Source organism: Lissotriton helveticus, chromosome 8 (assembly GCF_964261635.1).
Source record: "Lissotriton helveticus chromosome 8, aLisHel1.1, whole genome shotgun sequence".
NCBI lineage: Eukaryota > Metazoa > Chordata > Amphibia > Caudata > Salamandridae > Lissotriton > Lissotriton helveticus.
The window spans coordinates 931,312,768-931,326,321 of record NC_136069.1 but is presented as its reverse complement, the minus strand read 5'-3'; the positions used below and the strand labels follow the sequence as shown (position 1 = coordinate 931,326,321).

The 13,554-nt window shown below is 40.2% G+C and overlaps 1 protein-coding gene across 4 annotated transcripts in view; it reads left to right on the top strand.

The window, feature by feature from the left end:
* ABI3BP (ABI family member 3 binding protein) overlaps positions 1-13,554 on the top strand; it is a 2,192,437-nt gene that overhangs the window by 1,709,974 nt on the left and 468,909 nt on the right. For all 4 annotated transcript variants that reach the window (XM_078657771.1, XM_078657774.1, XM_078657775.1 and 1 more), the window contains 2 exons: positions 7,912-7,986; positions 8,404-8,478. In XM_078657771.1, coding sequence (XP_078513897.1) covers positions 7,912-7,986; positions 8,404-8,478 — 150 coding nt within the window. The remainder of the gene's footprint in view (positions 1-7,911; positions 7,987-8,403; positions 8,479-13,554) is intronic.

Below are 13,554 nucleotides of genomic sequence, written 5' to 3'. Positions count from 1 at the left end.
ACACAAAGTGCAGTCTTTAACCACCCCCTCGATCATACGGTCCATGGTAGGCCACCAGTATCTCTCTCTCACTCTAGCCTTGGTGAGACTCCTTCCCAGATGACCTTCATGAGCAGTGTTTATAATTTTGTCTCTAAATTCAATTGGGGGAATCACCCTCAGACCTCTCAGTAAATTGTCCCCCACAAAAGAAATTTCATCTTTAACAGACCAATACGTTTTCATCTCTTGATCTAAGGATTTATAGTCTGGCCAACCTTGATTTATCCAGGTTTTGAGCTCAGATAGAATCTTATCTTTAGTCACACCATCCCTCCACTCATCTTGTGTCAGTGAATTTTCAGCAACCCAGAATAGACATTCTTCCTTGTCATCATCACTGCCTTCCTTCAGTGGTAATCGCGATAAACAGTCAGCAGATTTGTTATTCAACCCAGGTATATATTGTACAATAAAATTATACTCTTGTAAACCCTCACTCCAACGTTTAATTCTTGGTGTTAAATGTTCACTATGCCTGCAAGAAAAAATCTGAACAAGGGGTCTATGGTCGGTTCTTACCAGGAATGGAATTCCCCATAAGTAAAACTTAAAGTGTTGAACCGCCCAGAAAACACTAAGTGCTTCCCTGTCAATGCAAGAATAGTTTGCCTCTGCTTGCTTAAGTGCCCTGGAAGCAAATGCAACTGTACTTTGTTCACCATTTACTACTTGAGAAAGTACTGCGCCCAAACCCTTGAGGCTAGCATCAGTGGTTAAAATGGTCTTTTTATTCACATCGAAATGTCCTAGAGTAGGCATTTTTCCAATCTCCTCCTTGATCTTCTCAAAAGCTTTCTGGCAATCCTCTGACCACACAAAATGTACACCTTTTTTGAGTAACATCCTAATGGGTTCAGTCACACAAGCAAATCCTTGAACAAACTTGGCGTAAAATTCCGCAAGTCCTAGGAATGACCTCACTTGGTCTTTATCGCTAGGTACTGGAGCTTTCATAACACATTCTGCCAGTTCTAACTTTGGTTGTATTCCCGCACCAGAAATCACGTGACCAAGGTACGTAACAGTCTCCACACCAATTCGACACTTCTCTTTTTTTACAGTCAATCCCTTCTCCTTTAATCTTTCCAAAACTTCAAGCAAGGTCTTACTATGTTCAATCTCTCCTTTCCCATAGATTAGACTATCGTCTTGAAAGAACATGATGTTGCCAATTCCATCTAAAACCCTCTTCATGACCCTCTGAAAACATGCGGCTGCCGATGCCAATCCGAAGGGCATTCTCTTAAAACAATATGCACCTAAGGGTGTCACAAACGATGTGAGATGTCTAGATTCCTTATGCAAGACAATCTGGTGATAAGCGGACGATAAGTCCAAAACACTAAAAACACACGCACCCTTCAGGGTACTAAGTGACTCCGAAATATTAGGTAACGACTGTCTGTCAACTCAGATCCACTGATTTAACCCCCTCAAATCCACACACATCCTAATTTTGGCCCCCCCATCCTTCGGGGCCAAAACAATGGGGGCCAACCATTCTGATGCCTCTATTTCCTCAATCACATCCAACTTCAGTAACCTCTCCAACTCCTGCTTCAAAGGATCCATCATCATGTTTGGAACCTTTCTTACTTTGTAAACACAAGGTATGGCCTTATTTTTTAGAATAATCTTGTGCTCGAAACCCTTAAGGCATCCTAAATCCTCAGAAAAGACTTCAGGAAATTTTTTGAAATACACACAATCTTGATTGTCAACAGTACCAGCATTACTATCACTATCGATCAACATAACTTGATCTCTAGGATCCTTAGCAGATGGATTAAGTGTAATCCCCAGGTCGCGCTGATGTCTCCAACCTAACAGGTTATCGCCCCTCATAGCTACATAAACTTTACCAAATGCCTTTCTGTCCTTAAATTTAATGCAAGCCTCTATATAACCAACAACATTAATTTTTGCTTTAGCATAACCGACTGGATTTATATCAGGTGGAATCAAAGCAGTTTCATCTAACCCAACAACTTCATCCCATTGTTTGTTCCCTATCATGGTGTAAGGAGACCCTGAGTCAGCCAAGACAACAAATTTGAAACTATTCACCATGATGTCACACTCTGGCATTGAAATGTTGTCAGCATCAGTCATACCATCTTCTTCCCTGATGCTAGACACTACAATGCGTACTGCATCAGGATTTTTTTTTTCTGGAGCCCGTGTTGACTTACAGACTCGAGCGTAATGTCCCTTAATACCACATTTCATGCATACAGCATCCTTTGCATAGCATTGTGGATAACTCGAAAAATGTGTGAAACTCCCACATCTCATACACTTAGGTTTAAATGAATCTTTACTCCCTTTTTCATCACTATTTGCTTGAGGCTTCACAAAGTTGCGCGTGGCCACATCTTTGTCATTTTTTTTTAATTTGTCATTAGCAACAACCTTACCCACACTCACACGTTGTTCAGAACTGTGTTCATCATTAACAACATGAATCTCACTTTCTAACTCTCTTTTCTCTTCATGGCCTCTTTTTATCTCTTTTACCCAAGATGAGGTGTTTTCCATTCCTTCAACAATTTTAATAGCCTCATCCAGAGTAGGATTTTTTGATAAAAGTTTCTCTTGTACTCGAGAACTATTTGTGCATCGCACTAATTGATCCCTGACTAAAGAATTAGACAATTCTTCAAACTCACACGTACGTGCTAATGTTTTAAGAGAGGCTACATAACTTTTGACTCGTTCAGTAGAACCCTGTGTCCTTGTAAAAAACCTGTGTCGTTCTAAAACAATATTTATGCGAGGACCAAAATATGTTTGTAACATCATCATTGACATTTCATATACATCACAAGGCTCACCCTCACCACTTCCAATTGTAAGTAAATCCATACTGTCATATATGTTACGTCCTTCTACACCCAAATTATGTAAAAGAATAGCCTGTTTTCTGAGTGCAGAAAATTTTTCTCCGCCAATAGCCAAGATGTAAGAGTCAAAAAGATTTCTCCATCGCTTCCAAGGTAGTATTGGATCTCCTTTTTCAGAAAGGAAAGGAGGAGGTTGAGACATTAAAGTGGACGTAGCCATAATAAAGAAATTGTTAAATGGTGAGGCGAAAATAAGAAACAGTCACAATAGTCAGGAATGAAGAAGAGAGCATTTTTTTTTGATGAGCAGTCTTAAAATAAAATAAATAGTACGTGTGAGGTAATGATCCAAGTTGTATTAAAGTAATGTCTTTGTGGTAACCTGGTAATCAGTCTTTGTAAAACTCATAGTAAATCTCAAGAAAAAAAATCAAAAATAGGTAATACCGTAAAATAATCAGACGAAATGGCAATAACCAAACTCAGAAGAGAAGACTGACACGATCCGCAGTTAACAGCCAGTCCGTATCGATGAAGAGATGGCAGAACTAATGCGCCAAAGATCGTGTTTAAAAGAGCACAGTCTTTTCCTTCAGGAATTAGGTAAACGCAAGATGGCACCTACGTTCAAGCGCGGGGTTCAATTCAGACGTGTTGACGTAAGCGAGCTCCGTCACCCTTCGCATTCAGAGAAGCATTCCGGTGAAGGCACAAACGCGCGCAGGGAATGTTTCCAAGCTCTCGAGAGAATGTCCAGGCTCACGAGGTATGGAACCTTCCTCAGAGTTAAAAAATGCGGGGGCGGTTGCAGGCACTACGAAGCACACAAAGTATGTGAAACGGTAACAAAATATCTTAATTGTTGAACACGACGTCAAGATCTTACAGCGCTGTAAATCTTCAACAGTCCAAAGTTCTGTTTTGTTTTGTATTTCCACTGATGAAAAAAATAGATTAGAATCCAAATAAGTCCAATTAAGATCTTAGGGGAATTGATGCTGCTGTCCACTTGTCCCCAATCAAGTTAAGTCGTCCTCCTCGCCATTGTTAAAAAGATAGATACTCGATTTCATGTGATTTAAGTATCTTTTATTAGCCGCAGCATCAACGTCCAGTCAGTTTCAAGGCTAACACGAACTCCCTGCCTGAAGCTCACATTCTCAGTGACATCATTCTAGGTGACATCATATGGTTCTTTAAAGAGGACAGACATCGGATTATAACAGAATACTCACCATACATTCCTATGGGCCTTTTGGCCCATAGGAATGAATGGGGAGTTATTCCTTATTTGCGATTAGCAATTTGCTAGTCGCAAATAAAGAATGTGTAGGAATCGCAATTCTTTTTGCAATTCCTATATGAATCCCGTTTTGCGAGTCTGTAATAGCGATTCCTTATGAATCGCTATTATAGACTCGCAAAACGGGTCTTTGATGAATCAGGCTGTAAGTGTGCAAACTGAATTAGAGACATAAGGGGTTTGACCGTCATTAGCAATTTCTTGGCACATAGGTGTGTGTACACAATTGATAATTTTTAAATTATAAAAACATTGTTATCAAAGACATTTGGATGTTTTTAAGTTTATTTGGTTGAATGGATGCGGTGCAACACATTTTGGCTCAATATATCTGGTGCCATTAATGCTTAGATACAAGGATGATTATTTTGTTGTGATATTGGCTCTGGCATCCGAAGGGAAGAATTGTCTTCTTTTTGCTAGTAAAGTTCTTAGCAAAATTAGTTCAAGGGCTCTCATTAAACAATCTGACCTAATTGTTTGATGAATGCTAAAACGTATTGTTTGACTGCAGCTGAGCAGCCTTCATAAATCGTCCTGATAAGTTATCATCATGTCCATGAAACATTTAGCATTTGCTGAAACACTTGGGTAATCAAAACAATTATATCAAGGCAGGTGGTTGAAAATGTAGAAAGTCTAAAAACATGAACAATAAAAGACACGCAGAGGTCACATCGTCAGCAACTTGTCAGAGAGAATGGCAAAGACATACCTGAGGGAATACATTGAGCAGTTAACATCCCCTCATGTGGGTGCTCATTTTCAACATGTCTGCTCCCATACCCTCATTTCAGTGAGTCAAACTGTTCACATTAAAAAAAATGTTGCAATATAGTCATTGAGGAAGATAACGCTTACTCATTCAGTGTACTATGTATGATGGTCTTCTCTTGATCAAAAGACACAATTGATGGACGGAATGCAGAACAAATCAAAACATTCACCCCCAGTCAAGAGATCTGGGTTAAATACATCATTATTTTGCTCACCATGCCACCCCAGTTTAGACCTGGCCATATGCAAATCAGTCTTGACCCTGTGCTTCATGGGAACAGTCCAGCCCGAACTGCCAAGCCAGGTCCTCCCTGGACCGGAAACAAGCATCCTAGGACTGGTTTCGGGGTTTCACCCCTCGTCAGCCAAGATAGCTTGATTCCAGTGGCACAGTGAGGCCAGGACCAGGGTCTGGGCATACCTGGAGCACTTCGGGTGAGGAAGCAAAAGACACACAATTGTCTGGGCATACCTGGCGCACTTAGGGCGAGAAAGCAAAAGACACACAATTGATGGGCAGAATGACGAACAAATGAGAACATTCACCCCCAGTCAAGAGATCTGGGTTAAATCCATCATTCTTTTGCTCACCATGCCACATCAGTTTAGACCTGGCCCTATTCAAATCAATCTAGACCCTGTGCCTCATGGGAACAGTCCAGCCCGCACTGGCCAGACGTGGGTCCGGTGCTCTTCATGGAACTGGAGTCAAGCTATCCTGGCTGATGAGGGATGAAAGCCCAAAACTGGTCCTAGGACGCTTGTTTTCAGTCCAGGGAGCACCTGGCTTGACAGTTCGGGCTGAACTGTTCCCATTGGGCGCAGGGTCAAGACTGATTTGCATATGGCTGGGTCCAAACTGGAATGGCAAGGTGATCAAAAAAACGATGGATTTAGGCCCAGATCTCTGTACTGGGATGAATGTATGACATTGCTCTGCATTCTGTCCATCTATTGTTCTTTTTGCATAGGTCTTCTCTTGTTCACCTTTTAGTATATCGTAGACCCAAACGCATTGCTTTCTACATATGTGTCATTATTGCCTTTAACCACTCTAGGGCAACTGCTTTTAGTTCCCGTGACTCCTTGCCGAATGTTCCTGCCAGCAGCACATTACATTATCATTTATTTAATTTTTAATTGAGAAATTTAGCTCCAAATGGAGGTTTATCAAGTATTAAACTAAGTTAAGCTGTGTTCAGCTCCGTGAAGCAGTATAGGATGTTTTTAATGGCTAATAGCTGCATCGAAACTGTCCAGCCAGGCTCCAGGTGATGCTCTTGAAAGGATGACATCTGAACAGCAGAGAGCAATGTCTGTGCAACCCAGCTTAATGGAGGCTTGCAATTTCCTATAGAATTAAATTAAAGGAAGGGTCTGTCTTCTGTAAACAAGATACTGGATGGCTAAATAATTTTAAACCACTCCTTCGCATACGATTTGACTGAAGTCCAATAAACGATCACATTCCATTTTGTACTGCCAAATGAAGACTATCAAAGGAATGTAAGGTATATTTAATATTTAAAGCGATGGATTTCTTCACGTTTTCCAAATGTTACTTGGTAACTGAAGACACTTCAAAGGGCTGAAGGTCGAGCTGCGTTTTTAGATCTTCTTATTTTCCCTTTTACTAAGGTCTAGATAGCTATTGAACTTGGAGTGTGCTGATTAATTCCTTTATGCCACCAGTTCATGGTTAAAATCAAAGGTATAAAGTTAAACACTGTTTTTTTGTGTCTGACTGTATGTACTAATGATGCACAGGAAAACACAAGCACTATTCTCATTCCATTCGCACTAAACGTGAGCATTGGGCTATTCTCCTAAGCTGCCATGTTAAAATTGACTATACAAATTGAAAAGTGCGATGAATCAGTGGTTTCCCACTACAATCACTCACCCGAATACAGAAATCCGCTCTGCTTTAAAAACAAGTCGACGAAGTGCATTTAACCATTTGGAGGACACACGTTATAAAGCATTACTTGTAAGTTACATATAGCTTCTGCTTGATATATCTCTGACGGCAAGGTACATAATTCTAGGAAAATTTGCGTAAGAAATCCACAGTAGTTGTTTCAGAAAATGTTGCAGCCGACTGTGTAATGACTTACAGGTAGATTCATGAAGGAAAAATCGTCTCGCAAAGGGCCAGATTCTGAGAATCTGGCCCTTTGCGAGTGCAATTTTTGCATTTGGGATTCATCATCCCAAATGCAAAAATCGCTAATTGCGAAATCGCATATTTGCGAGGCATTGCATTTAAGGAATCTCTATTTGAGATTCCTTAAATGCAATTCATTAACCAATTTTAATTTGCGAATTCGCAATTTTTGGCCGCTATTTACCACAAACTGTAACTTCGTGGTAAATAGCAAAAACATAGAAAAATGCACTTCAGTGCATTTTTCTAAGTTGCATGTTACACACACACATGTCCTTTGGACATGTGTGTGCGCAACACACGTGTACATTTGCATTTCAGGGGTGCTACAGGGTGTCCTTTGGACACCCCTGCACCCTTGAAATCGCATCCTTATTTGCGATTAGCAAATTGCTAATCGCAAATAAGGAAGATGTAGGAATCGCAATATTTTTTGCAATTTTTACATGAATCCCGTTTTGCTAGTCCTTAATAGCGATTCCTTATGAATCGCTATTACAGACTCGCAAAACGGGACTTTGATGAATCTAGCAGTTTGAAACTACTGTTCTTTGTTTGCAAACTCTAAATGATTACAGTGCAATGTAATGTACCATCTTTGGAGCTTTCCCTCATAGAGCTGCATGAGTGTTCACCATGGAATGAATTTGATTATAAGTCATTATATCAAATAGGGACATGGCTTTTTTGTACAAGGTTGCACTTGCGGTGCGCATATCTCTGGTACACACTTTGAGTAATGGTACTCTCTTTGTAATTCACATATTTTTTCATAATAGTATATTGGACCAGCCCTACACCTGCCACAACAAAACCCACTCGTGCTCCTCAACGGCCATCAAAGGCAACTCATGGTAAACAAAAGTGAACAACTGGTGACTTGTGTCTTTCTTCTGTCATCCTCGCCATTGCCATTTCATAGCTCCTTACCATGATGCACAAGTGAGAATGTTGCTTCCATCTGCTTTCAGACTTTTCATGGGAATGCTCTGCCTTTACTCTCAGGATAGTAAGGCTGTTAACTGGCATCATGTTTGTCCAAGAACCTCTCCACCTGCTCACGATTTATATCTAATCGGACTGCATGTCTCTTACTTAGCTATACAAGGATATGGCATCTTTTTATTTTTAATTCATTTTTGGCAATTTTCACAAGCGAATTTGCATGTGTACCTCATCCTAGAGTTTAAGAAATGCACGTTCTGTTGCAACCTAAGATGCTGTGTCGCCTGGGAGCTCCTGATAATCACACCTGTTCTTTTTCCTTCCAGGGCCTAAAGAACCATCCTTCATTCCTTTCAAATATACTACCTCAGTGAGGCCCCACAGGCCACAGAGCACTCTGGGTACATTTACTGTTTTTTTCTGTATGCACATAGGATCATTTAGGCAGCATAATTTCCTGAAAAAGTTATGTCCCACAATGTGTACCTCAGTAAGACAGCTTAAACTCCAATGAAAACTGGACCTTCACTTCAGAGAGAGGACTTCCTGTGAGAAGTCCACATATTTTTTTAACGTGTTGCTAATAGAAAAAGTACTTGCGTCAGGGGAAACCCACTTACTCTTAAGCAGGAAACAAATATAAGTCCCTGACATCCACTCCTACCTCGTACGTTTTAGAAAGGTAGGGCACGGACAGGAAAGGGGACATCATCATGAATGACCCACATCTCCTGCTGAATGTGTAACATATCCACCTTGAAACACACTTTATAGCACTAATTGTTGCCTAGAAAACTATTTTTGATTTTTACAGTGTAGTTAAAAAAAAATTCAGTTCAAAATTAAGTTTATTAAAGGAATGCATGGTAATAATACAGAATAGGAACAAATACTAAAAGGGAGATAATAAAGGGGAAATAATAATAAGGGGATAAGAGGGAAAGGGAAATAGAAAGATACAATGAGAGAGTAATAAAAAGGAAGAAGAACAATGCAATTTGAAATAAGCAATACAAAATATAAATGTGAATCATAAATAAGAAAGCATAAAAAATAAAGGGTACAAGAAATATGCAATAGAATAAAATGCAAATATAGCTATGCAATAAAATAGTTTAGTTGAACATGAAGAAATGTAAAGGGTATCAAGGGGGTTTAGGAACTTCCTGCTGAGCAGGTCGGGGACGAAAGGAACGGGTTGTACAATTGTCTAAATATAATGTAATAGGAAGCCATAACTCAGCACGTTTAGTTGCCATCTGTGCAGGAAAAACAAAAGCAGTGTCGAGTCTATGGTTGTAACAGACATTATACCACCAAGCTTTGAAAGTAATACCTGACGTAGACTTCCAGTTAATCGTGATCTGTTGAAATGCAACCGCTAATAATAAGTCAACAATTCGAACATTAAGATCATTGCGGTCCCAACAAGAAGAAAGGCTACCCAGGAAAATATGAGCATGTGAAAATGGAATATTAGTGGAAAAAATGACATTGATTTGAGCCCATACTTGTAACCAGAAGGCATGAACATTCTTGCAGAGGAATAACATGTGAAATAAAGTAGCATTTGGGGAAGAACATGACCAACATGTATCTGGTGTGGTGGGGAAACGTTTGTGAAGGGTGGAAGGAGTATGTAATAAACGGTTGTAAACAAAAAATAGGGATTGCGTTAGGGAAGCAGCCCTGGAGGATTTACGGATTTTTAACCAGACCCTATCCCAAAAGGAAGTTGGCCAAGATAGGGAAAGATCAGCCTCCCACTGCTCCTCGACTTTGCTTTTAAGTCTGGGAAGAGTGTGTGTACGAAGATGTGTATATAGAACAGAAGCTTTTGGAAGGGTTAGTAAAGTAGAATGGAGGTGAGTAATAGGGTCAGGAGTAGATATAGGAGGACGAGAGCCGGGAAGTTTATTATATACGTCCATAACTGATGTTTTAAGAAGAAGATATTGGGGAAGAGAAGAAAGGGGTAAGTGAAAAGCGAGACGAAGAGTCGAAAAGGGTAAGAAGGTAGATTGCGAAAACAATTGTGAGATCCAAAGCAACCCTTTGGTTCTCCAGGACTTCCATAGAATAGGCTTACCCCGGATCAAAAGGTATTTATTATGCCATATAGTGGAAGCTAGGAAGTCAGCAGTACAAGTAGGGGGCGGAGGGTGAGAGGACAGGAGAAGTTTAAGGGTAAACTTATGTATAGAGGTAAGAATTGAGGCGGGCTTGCGGGAAAAGGAGATGCATTCAGCTAAAGAGAAAGGTGAGAGAAAAAGGCGCTCAACCTTGGTCCACAAAGGGCAGGGAGAATCAGGGTCCTGCAACCAGAAGGAGGATTGACGTAGTAGGAAGGCTTTGTGATAGGCGGAAAAATTCGGGAAATTAACTCCACCTTCAGAGGCAGGACGAGTGAGCCTAGCCAGGGACATTCTGGGTTTGCTTTTATGCCAAAGAAAGGAGGATAAAACTGAATTTATTTTTTTTAAGAATTTAGCTGGAATGGCAACGGGAATATTGGATAAGGTATAAAGAATAACAGGGGAAAGCATCATCTTGATAGTATCAAGGCGACCCCACCAGGACAGGTAAAGAGGATGCCATCTAGCTGTGAGATCAGAGATTTTCTGGACGCACTTGGTTAAACAAAGGGACACAGTATCACGGATTGAGGGGGTAATATGCAAACCTAAGTATTTAATATTAGAAGGACTCCAGGTGAAGTTTGAGGCAGTAAAATCATCTTTAAAAGTAAACTTAGTCAAAGGTAAAATTTCGCATTTATCGTTAAGTTTGTAACCAGAGATTGAGGAATAGTGTTGTACTTCCGCTAAAAAAGCAGGAATGGAAACAATGGGGTTCGAAACGGATAATAAAATGTTGTCCGCGTAAGCAGCTAGTTTTATGGAAAGGTCTTTGGTACGAAAGCCATGAATATCAGGGTTTTGACGAAGTTTGGACAAAAAAGGTTCTAGGGCCAGGTTGAAGAGGAAGGGTGAAAGAGGGCAACCTTGACGGACACCTCTGCCAAGATCAAAATAAGGAGAGATTTGGCCGTTTGCGAAAACTGCAGCACGTGGATGAGAGTATAACAACGAAACTAGGGAAATAAATTTAGGACCAAATCCAAACCAGTTAAGGGTGTGAAAGAGGTATGGCCATTCGACCCTGTCGAATGCCTTTTCAGCATCTAAGGCTATGGCTGCAAGAGAAGATTGGAGATGGGAGGATTTTGTTAAGATGTTAAATAAGAGTCTCGTGTTGTCTGTGATGTAACGGCCTTTAACAAAGCCTGATTGTTCATCACCGAGAAGGTCAGGGAGCAAATGATCTAATCGAATCGCTAATAACTTGGCAACGATTTTGTAGTCTATATTAACTAGGGAAATAGGTCTGTAATTTTTACAATATTGGACATCCTTCCCGGGTTTGGGAATTAGACAAATATGGGCATCTGAAAAGGTACCGGAAGAAGTGCCTAATTCAGCAAAAGAGTGGATGAGGGAATGAAGTTTTGGAATAAGAAGTTTTGAAAAGTGAAGATAAAACTCAACAGTGAACCCATCAGGGCCGGGGGCTTTGTTCAGTTTTAAACGGTGAAGGGCGGTAAGCAATTCTTTCTGTGAGGCGTCAGATTCTAAGGAGGAAAGGTCAGGAGGGAAAGAAGTAGGAGTTTGAATGGTGGAGAAAAAGTGATCAAGAGTCTGGGGAGAAGATGGTGTGTCTGAAGTGTATAAAGATTCATAGAAATTTGAAAAAGTAGCAAGAATGTCAGCATCTTTGTGTTGTAAATGGGCATTATCATCATACATTGATTCAATATTTACTTTGTTATGTTTAACCTTTAAGTAATTAGCAAGAATCTTTCCGGCTTTGTTCCTACCACCATAAAACTTGGCACTAGATTTAAGCAAATACAAAGAAGCATCTTCAGTAGATTTTTCATTGAATTTAATTTTGGCAGCAACCAGAGATGTCAGACCATCTGAGGAATGTGAAGTAAAATAGGCGTGTTCCAATCTTTTAATGTCATGGAGAAGGTTTTTGGTAAATTGGCGGGCAGATTTACGTTTTTTAGCGACAAAATTAATAATAAAATCACGAGCAGCTGCTTTAAAGGCATCCCAGAGAGTATGTTTCGAAATGGGTGGGATATCATTAAAGAGGAAAAATTCATCAAAAAAGGCAGAAAAAGAAGTAGAAAAGTTGGGATCTAGGAGGAGGGTATTATTAAAACGCCAGCGTTTAGGACCCTCAGTTTTGGGTAAAACTTCAAGACTAACCAGTACAGGGGCATGATCAGAAAGTAAAATCGGACCAATTTCTGCCGCCTGGAGGGTTTGAGTAAGTGCATGGGAAACAAAAATATAATCAAGCCGTGATTGGGAACGATGGTGGGGGGAATAAAAAGTGAATTCTTGTTAAGTCGGGTTACATAAACGCCACGAGTCAACAAGCTTATGTTGCGAAATAGCTTGAGTAAACAGTTTGTGCGATTTTGTGGGAATATAAGTGGCATCAGATTTCCTGTCCAGAAAAGGATCGAAAGGGTGATTGCAATCTCCCGCAAGGATGAAGTTATCATCCATGAATTGGGTGATGCGGGGAGAAAGGTCAGCCCAAAAAAGGGGTTCACCAGTCGTGGGACCATAAACATTAAGGAGAGAGATTGGAACACCTCTAAGTGATAGTCTGACATGAATCCATCTGCCATTAGTATCCGAGTCCTGAGATATGACCGTTAGAGGAAGTGAGTGACGACACAAAATGGCAACACCATTACGTTTCCCATCACCCTGTGAAAAAAAGACGTCACCCACCCAACCTCTCTTGAGTTTTCCAGATTCTGTGTCCGAAAGATGAGTTTCTTGAAGAAATGCAATGTCAATATTTAGTTTAGCTAAGTGAGATAAAATGCGTTGTCGTTTAATTGGGGAGTTAATACCCTTAACATTCCATGAAACCAAATTTAAAGGCATAGTAAACACATGAAAGCCATGGATTGGTTGAGTAATGATTCAAAAAGGTAATGAGGAATAGAAAAGAAGAAGTTAGGAAAAAGGTGTAAGAAAGAAAAATGAATTAAAGTAGCAAAAGAGTAAATAGAACCTGAAGAAAAAAGAACATCATCGGAAAGGAAAGCAGGAAGTGTATTGATAAAGGAAAGGGAAATGAAGTGGGACAGGAAGCAAAAATGGTACAAAAAACATGAGGAAAACATACCTACTAAGGGAGAGTACGAGAAGAAAATGAGGGGGGAAGGAGCCAGGTAGGGAAGGCAACACAACTGAGGACAGCCGGGCAAGGAACCAGGGAGATGTCATCATGGATCAGTGGGTTCCTGTGGAAACAAATACGGGGTAAAGCTGAGAAGGTAATACAAAACAAAAAGCAGTGGCAAAAAATGAAGATGAAGGAACGAACATAATGGGGAACGTCATAATATTAAAAAGGAAGAAAACAAGCAAGTAAACATGAAACTG